Here is an 8515-nt window from a genome sequence, read left to right as displayed (position 1 = left end):
CACAGGAATATAGGTCCACAAAGGAATATAGGTCCACACAGGAATAGGCCAATCCACACAGCGGCAAATCGTAACCCCAAATAGTTACTGTAACTCACAGTTAGCCGATAGGGGTGTCCCACACAGGGTATCCTCCTCTTTAGATACTGGCCCAGTCAGCATCAATAACAGGCCCGGGTTCCCTCCCTATAGGCCTGGAGGTGAAGAAATGTTCCCACAGTTGGACGGAACCAAAGCTCTAGTCCAGTGCAGGAAAGAATCTGAATCCTTTGTTCCCCGGGGCAGTGTATTTTAGAATTCCCCCTTCAGAAGAATGCTGGGGGGGGAAGGGACAGAGACCATTGGCTCAGTTATCTGAAACCTGTGCTCAGTCCCCTCTCACGTGCACAGAGGAGCTAAGGTGTGAGCCTTTTGTTCAGCTCACGTGCACAGCTTGCTTTGGAGGGAAATTCCAGGAAACCAGGAACCAGAGATACAATAAAAAATGGGGGTAGGGAGAGCTGGGCCCATCCTGGGCAATACTTCTAACATAGGGGAGTAGTTCTGTGTTATAACAACCCCTCCCCCTACCGGGAATATGAACCCAAGAGGAACCCACACGGGTTACTTGGCGGGTTCATATACAGTCTAACTACTATTTTATGTTACTGATCTTCTTGCCTGGACAAACCATCTGCATTTTGATGCTGGGTGCCTCGTCTGTACTGTATTGTAAAGGTATATGGCTGGAGGGACAGGCTCCACCTAAGCAAGCGCCCATTATCCCCAGCAACTCTATTCAGCCAGATGAGGGGGTTGTGATCAGTCATTACTGTGAATTCTCTGCCATACAGGTATGGCTGGAACTTCTTGAGGGCCCAAACCAGAGCCAGACATTCTTTTTCAATAGTGGCATATGCTACCTCCCTGGATAAAAGTTTCCGGCTGATGTAGGCCACAGGGTGTTCCTCCCCCTTGGCATTTACCTGACTTAGTACTGCTCCCAGTCCAAAGGTTGAGGCATCTGTATGAACCAGGAAGCGTCGCTTGTAGTCCGGGGCCGCAAGAATAGGTTCACTGGTCAGGGATTGTTTAAGGGTTCTGAAGGCCTCCTCACAGGCAGATGTCCACAGCACGGCTCGGGGCATGCGCTTCCTAGTTAGGTCCGTCAGGGGTTTGGCTACGGTACTGAAATTGGGAATAAACTTACGATAGTAACCAGCAGTACCCAGGAAGGCTAATACCTGTTTCTTAGTCTGGGGAGTAGGCCAGTCACGGATAGCTTCTACCTTAGCTGGCTCAGGGCGTAGCTGTCCACCCCCCACCCGGTGCCCTAGGTATTGCACCTCAGCCATTCCTATCTGGCACTTGTCTGGTCTCACTGTCAGTCCTGCCTCCTCAATCTTTTCTAGGATTCTATCTAGGTGTCGTATGTGTTCTTCCCATGTATCACTAAAAATGGCTATGTCGTCTAGGTAGGCACAAGCAAAGTCTTGACAGTGCTCTAGCAAGCGGTCAACCAGTCTCTGAAATGTTGCTGGCGCGTTTTTCATCCCAAAGGGCATGACTAAAAATTCATAGAGCCCAAAGGGGGTTATAAATGCAGAACGCTCGCGAGCATCTGGTGTGAGAGGAATCTGCCAATAGCCCTTGCTTAGATCTAAGGTGGTCACATATCGGGCCCCTGCTAATCTGTCTAAAAGGTCATCAATACGTGGCATTGGGTAGGCATCACTAATGGTTCTGTCATTCAGCCTCCTGTAGTCCACACAGAAACGTGTGCTCCCATCTTTCTTTGGCACAAGGACAACAGGGGAGGACCAGGGGCTATGGGATGGCTGGATAACCCCCAACCACTTCATATCCTCCAATTCTTGTCTCATGGTCTCCCTGACAGCTTCAGGTACCCGATAAGGGGCCTGCTGGATGGGTGCCTGCCCTGGAGTCTCAACGTGGTGGGCGACCAGAGGGGTACGCCCAGGCTGGGTTGAAAAGATTTGGGTTCGCTTGGAAAGGATAACCTGTAACTCACATTTCAGGGTATCATGTAAGTGATCTCCAAGGGGTAGTTGGTCCAGGGAGCCCTTGGACTGTGCAGAGGCTAACAGGTCAGGAAGGTCATCCTCCCCTGACTCATTGGAGGGAGAATGGCATATTGCTAGGACAGGCACACCCCGCTCGTAGTATGGTTTGAGCATGTTTATATGCACTGTCCGCTGCTTGCGCCCACTGTGGTCCATGGTCACTACATATGTAGTGTCATTTAACTTGCGGACCACCTGGAATGGGCCTTCCCAGGAAGCTTGTAATTTATTCTGGGGGGCTGGGATGAGTACCAAGACTTGCTGTCCCTCAGTGTACTCTCGGAAACGAGCCCTTCGGTCATACCACATCTTCTGACGGGTCTGTGAAGCTCGCATCTGCTCTTGGGCAAGGGAGGTCAATCTAGTGAGTCTCTCTCTAAACTCAAGGACATATGGGACAATAGGGGTTCCGGTATCTGCTATTTCACCTTCCCAGTGTTCCTTCAGTAGCTCAAGGGGACCTCTTACTTTTCTACCAAACAATAACTCAAAAGGGGAGAACCCGGTGGACTGCTGGGGAACCTCCCGATATGCAACCAAAAGATGGGGCAGGTATTTTTCCCAGTCAGGCTCAGAGTCAGTAAAGGATTTAAGCATGCCCTTTAGGGTCCCATTAAACCTTTCACAAAGGCCATTTGTCTGGGGATGATAAGGGGAGGTCCTGATTGCCCGGACTCCACAGGAGCGCCACAAACACTGAACCAGCTCTGACATAAACTGGGGGCCTTGGTCAGAAAGGATCTCGCTGGGAAATCCAACCCTTGTGAAAATAGTCACTAGGGCCTCAGCTACTCGGGGAGCTGTGATACTCGACAGAGCCACAGCTTCAGGGTACCTAGTGGCATAATCCACAACTGTGAGGATGAATCTCTTTCCTGAGCGGCTTGGTTTAGCAAGGGGCCCAATTATATCTACTGCAACACGCTGAAATGGCTCCTCTATGAGAGGCATATTCTGAAGGGGGGCACGGGACCGGTCCCCATGCTTGCCCACTCTCTGACATGTGTCACAGGTGCGACAGAAGTCTGCAACCTCTCTACTGACATCTGGCCAGTAAAAGGTCTGGGTTAACCGACTCCTGGTACGATCTACCCCCTGGTGCCCTGCCAATGGAATATCATGTGCAATCTGCAGCAGGCGGAGTCTGTAAGCACGGGGTACAACTAGCTGCTTTGTTGGAGGCCATAATGGCCCTCGTCTGGGGTCCTCAGTTACACGATATAACAGCCTGTTTTCCCACACTATACGGTCCCCATCCCTTCCTACATGTTCAGATTCAGCTCGGGCCCTCATCCCTGCTAACGTCATGTCAGTTTGTAAGGCCTGCTTGAACTGGTTAGGATCCCAAGTCACCATCAGGTCAGGGTGCATGCTACTTACCGGCTGGGATACCTGTGGGTGGACTGGAGCGGATTCAGTGCTGTCTTGGTGGGAATCCTCCGTCTGTGGACCATGCCGGGCTTGACTACGAGTTACAGCTCCAACAAAGCAACTATCCATGGGGCCCAAGTCATTGCCTAAGAGCACATCAGCAGGTAGGCCACTCATAACTCCAATCCAGCAGACCTTCTCTCCACAGCCATAGTCCAGTTGGACAGCGGCTTTTGGGATGTATTTTAGTTCTCCTCCAGCTACCTCAATGAGGATACCAGGCCCAGGATGTATAACTTCTGGTCGTACCACCTGTGGATCAGCAATGGTAAGGAAGGCTCCAGAGTCACGGAACCCAGTGATGCGACGCCCATCAAGGAGAACATCCTGAAGATGACGTTTTCTCTGCTCAGGGTAGCTTTGGGCCACTTTCCGGATGCCATACACTCCCCTGGGTATTACAGAGAGGGTAGGTATAGATGACCATTCTTCTGAGTAGAGGGGTACTTCCTCTGTTCCTTCTGGATCCACCTCGATGTAGTTAACAGGGCGGGATGCCATGGGGCGAATTCCTCCTCTGGCCTTAGGACAGACATTCTGCATGTGGCCTGGTTGTCTGCATAAATAACAGAGGCGATCCTGAGGCCTGTTGCCATGCCGAAGCTGTGTAGTAGAGGGAGGAGTTGGTCTAGTGCTGGTGAAGGACTGCCGTGGGGGGGCACCTGAGTGTGGGGGTGTTGGTTGAGGCCTGGCACCTGGGGAAGTCATTGCTGGGGCATTTGGTCGGAGTGCCCCTTCTAGAAGCCTTTTCCATTGTGGCTTAATTAGGAGGGCCTCATCTGCTAGAGCTGTAGCCTCATCAATGGTAGAAGGCTTGCGTTCCTTTACCCACTCTGTAATCTCTCTGGGGCAGGTGAGATAAAACTGCTCCTTTAAAATTAGCTGAATTATATCTTCTGCTGATTCAGCCAGCTCACCCTGTAGCCACCGGCGGCAGGCCTGAGATAGTTTCTGCCCATGCCGTTTAAAGGACTCAGCTGCAGAGGGCCGGGCCTCCCGGAAGCGAAGGCGATAGGACTCTGGGGTGATCGCGTAGTGGGCCAGGACAGTTTGTTTTATGGCATGGTAGTCCGTTTTCAGCTCTGGTGCCATGTCCCTATAGGCCTCGGCTGCACTCCCAGTAAGCAGAGAGGACAGCACACGCACTTGATCCTGCTCTGATGCCGCCTCTAACATACATTGATGTTCAAAGTCCCTGAAAAAACCATCAATGTCTCCTTTACTTTCATCAAAGGCTTTGAATTCCTTCCTAGAGATTCTAGGCACACAACTCTGGGTAAGGAGAGGCCCCGCTTGGTTCTTTCGGGTATGGGCTTCTGCTTCAGCCCGTCTGAGAGCCATGTGTTCCCCATAAAACTGCCTGGCTCCATTTATGGCATCCCTGCGATCCTCAAGGGTGGCGTCCGGACCAAGTATTCGAAGAGTTTCCTCTGCCCAGGTAGCCCAGGGGCATATATTTGTGGGGGGTGCTGCCTCTGGCCTATGGTCCCTTTGTTCTGGCTGCATGAGGTCCTCCTCTGGGGCAGCCTGTACTAGTCTTTCAACTAGTTGTTCTCTTGGTACCCCTGCATAATTGAGGCCCAAGACCCGGGCTCTCTCCTGCAAATCTTGCATTCGCCAGTGCCTGTAATCTTCCCTGGATGCCATAATTACTTAGGGGTTGTGTGTTACCTGTGTCCTGGTTCCCACCGCTAGCCACCAGTGTTATAGGTTCTAAAAGGGTGCCCGCGCACTCTTTACCAGGACAGGGAATACAGCAGGATTTATAGGTAAACACACCAGTTTATTGCATAGCACACACAAATTCAACAAGCGGGGACAGAGTACTTAGTCCACACAGGAACATGAGTCCACACAGGAATACAGGTCCACACAGGAATATAGGTCCACACAGGGATATAAGTCCACACAGGAATATAGGTCCACAAAGGAATATAGGTCCACACAGGAATATGAGTCCACACAGGAATATAAGTCCACACAGGAATATAGGTCCACAAAGGAATATAGGTCCACACAGGAATAGGCCAATCCACACAGCGGCAAATCGTAACCCCAAATAGTTACTGTAACTCACAGTTAGCCGATAGGGGTGTCCCACACAGGGTATCCTCCTCTTTAGATACTGGCCCAGTCAGCATCAATAACAGGCCCGGGTTCCCTCCCTATAGGCCTGGAGGTGAAGAAATGTTCCCACAGTTGGACGGAACCAAAGCTCTAGTCCAGTGCAGGAAAGAATCTGAATCCTTTGTTCCCCGGGGCAGTGTATTTTAGAATTCCCCCTTCAGAAGAATGCTGGGGGGGGAAGGGACAGAGACCATTGGCTCAGTTATCTGAAACCTGTGCTCAGTCCCCTCTCACGTGCACAGAGGAGCTAAGGTGTGAGCCTTTTGTTCAGCTCACGTGCACAGCTTGCTTTGGAGGGAAATTCCAGGAAACCAGGAACCAGAGATACAATAAAAAATGGGGGTAGGGAGAGCTGGGCCCATCCTGGGCAATACTTCTAACATAGGGGAGTAGTTCTGTGTTATAACAGAGGACGCTTAGGATTGCTAGCTGGCAAGGCTACCAAGCATTAGCTACCCTCTGCGGCACTCTCTCATCATCTCTCATCATCTCTCATCATCTCTCATCATCTCTCATCATCTCTCATCATCTCTCATCATCTCTCATCATCTCTCATCATCTCTCATCATCTCTCATCATCTCTCATCATCTCTCATCATCTCTCATCTCTCTCCCTATGCTAATGCAGAGGCAGCAGAAAGTAGAGGACGCTGAGAATTGCTAGCCTGTGCGGCCCTCTCTCCCTATGCTAATGCAGAAAGTAGAAGGTGCTGAGCATTGCTAGCCGGCAAGGCTAGCTAGCCTGTGCGAACCTCTCTCCCTATGCTAATGCAGGGGCAGCAGAAAGTAGAGGATGCTGAGGATTGCTAGCCTGTGCGGCCCTCTCTCCCTATGCTAATGCATAGGAAGCAGAAAGTAGAGGGTGCTGAGGATTGCTAGCCTGTGCGGCCCTCTCTCCCTATGCTAATGCAGAGGAAGCAGAAAGTAGAGGGTTCTGAGGATTGCTAGCCGGCAAGGCTACCTAGCCTGTGCGGCCCTCTCTCCCTATGCTAATGCAGAGGCAGCAGAAAGTAGAGGACGCTTAGGATTGCTAGTTGGCAAGGCTACCTAGCGTTAGCTACCCTCTGCGGCACTCTCTCATCATCTCTCATCATCTCTCATCATCTCTCATCATCTCTCATCATCTCTCATCATCTCTCATCATCTCTCATCATCTCTCATCATCTCTCATCATCTCTCATCATCTCTCATCATCTCACATCATCTCACATCATCTCTCATCTCTCTCCCTATGCTAATGCAGAGGCAGCAGAAAGTAGAGGACGCTTAGGATTGCTAGCTGGCAAGGCTATCAAGCGTTAGCTACCCTCTGCGGCACTCTCTCATCATCTCTCATCATCTCTCGTCATCTCTCGTCATCTCTCGTCATCTCTCGTCATCTCTCGTCATCTCTCGTCATCTCTCGTCATCTCTCGTCATCTCTCGTCATCTCTCGTCATCTCTCGTCATCTCTCGTCATCTCTCGTCATCTCTCGTCATCTCTCGTCATCTCTCGTCATCTCTCGTCATCTCTCGTCATCTCTCGTCATCTCTCATCATCTCACATCATCTCTCCCTATGCTAATGCAGAGGCAGCAGAAAGTAGAGGACGCTGAGAATTGCTAGCCTGTGCGGCCCTCTCTCCCTATGCTAATGCAGAAAGTAGAAGGTGCTGAGCATTGCTAGCCGGCAAGGCTAGCTAGCCTGTGCGGCCCTCTCTCCCTATGCTAATGCAGAGGAAGCAGAAAGTAGAGGGTTCTTAGGATTGCTAGCCGGCAAGGCTACCTAGCCTGTGCGGCCCTCTCTCCCTATGCTAATGCAGAGGCAGCAGAAAGTAGAGGATGCTTAGGATTGCTAGCTGGCAAGGCTACCAAGCGTTAGCTACCCTCTGCGGCACTCTCTCATCATCTCTCATCATCTCACATCATCTCACATCATCTCACATCATCTCACATCATCTCACATCATCTCACATCATCTCTCATCATCTCTCATCATCTCTCATCATCTCTCATCATCTCTCATCATCTCTCATCATCTCTCATCTCTCTCCCTATGCTAATGCAGAGGCAGCAGAAAGTAGAGGATGCTGAGAATTGCTAGCCTGTGCGGCCCTCTCTCCCTATGCTAATGCAGAAAGTAGAAGGTGCTGAGCATTGCTAGCCGGCAAGGCTAGCTAGCCTGTGCGAACCTCTCTCCCTATGCTAATGCAGGGGCAGCAGAAAGTAGAGGATGCTGAGGATTGCTAGCCTGTGCGGCCCTCTCTCCCTATGCTAATGCAGAGGAAGCAGAAAGTAGAGGGTGCTGAGGATTGCTAGCCTGTGCGGCCCTCTCTCCCTATGCTAATGCAGAGGAAGCAGAAAGTAGAGGGTTCTGAGGATTGCTAGCCGGCAAGGCTACCTAGCCTGTGCGGCCCTCTCTCCCTATGCTAATGCAGAGGCAGCAGAAAGTAGAGGACGCTTAGGATTGCTAGTTGGCAAGGCTACCTAGCGTTAGCTACCCTCTGCGGCACTCTCTCATCATCTCTCATCATCTCTCATCATCTCTCATCATCTCTCATCATCTCTCATCATCTCTCATCATCTCTCATCATCTCTCATCATCTCTCATCATCTCTCATCATCTCTCATCATCTCTCATCATCTCTCATCATCTCTCATCATCTCTCATCATCTCTCATCATCTCTCATCATCTCTCATCATCTCTCATCATCTCTCATCATCTCTCATCATCTCTCATCATCTCTCATCATCTCTCATCATCTCTCATCATCTCTCATCATCTCTCTCTATGCTAATGCAGAAAGTAGAAGGTGCTGAGCATTGCTAGCCGGCAAGACTAGCTAGCCTGTGTGGCCCTCTCTCCCTATGCTAATGCAGAGGAAGCAGAAAGTAGAGGGTTCTTAGGATTGCTA

At 50.7% G+C, this 8515-nt stretch overlaps 1 protein-coding gene across 1 annotated transcript; it reads right to left on the bottom strand.

The window, feature by feature from the left end:
• Nucleotides 1-346: 346 nt before the first annotated feature.
• LOC108647387 (transposon Ty3-I Gag-Pol polyprotein) lies at nucleotides 347-5810 on the bottom strand. Its single transcript, XM_018093350.2, has one exon. It carries the CDS (start codon nucleotides 5139-5141, stop codon nucleotides 645-647), a length of 4497 nt encoding a protein of 1498 aa, XP_017948839.2. The 5' UTR covers nucleotides 5142-5810; the 3' UTR covers nucleotides 347-644.
• Between the last annotated feature and the right edge of the window lie 2705 nt (nucleotides 5811-8515).

Source organism: Xenopus tropicalis, chromosome 5 (genome assembly GCF_000004195.4).
Source record: "Xenopus tropicalis strain Nigerian chromosome 5, UCB_Xtro_10.0, whole genome shotgun sequence".
In the NCBI taxonomy this organism is placed as follows: Eukaryota; Metazoa; Chordata; class Amphibia; order Anura; family Pipidae; genus Xenopus; species Xenopus tropicalis.
The sequence above is the reverse complement of the archived record's forward strand: the minus strand, read 5'-3'. Positions and strand labels throughout refer to the sequence as shown.

Coding starts and splice junctions, on each gene's coding strand:
- LOC108647387 (XM_018093350.2), bottom strand. CDS start 5,141: ATGGCATCCAGGGAAGATTACAGGCACTGGCGAATGCAAGATTTGCAG.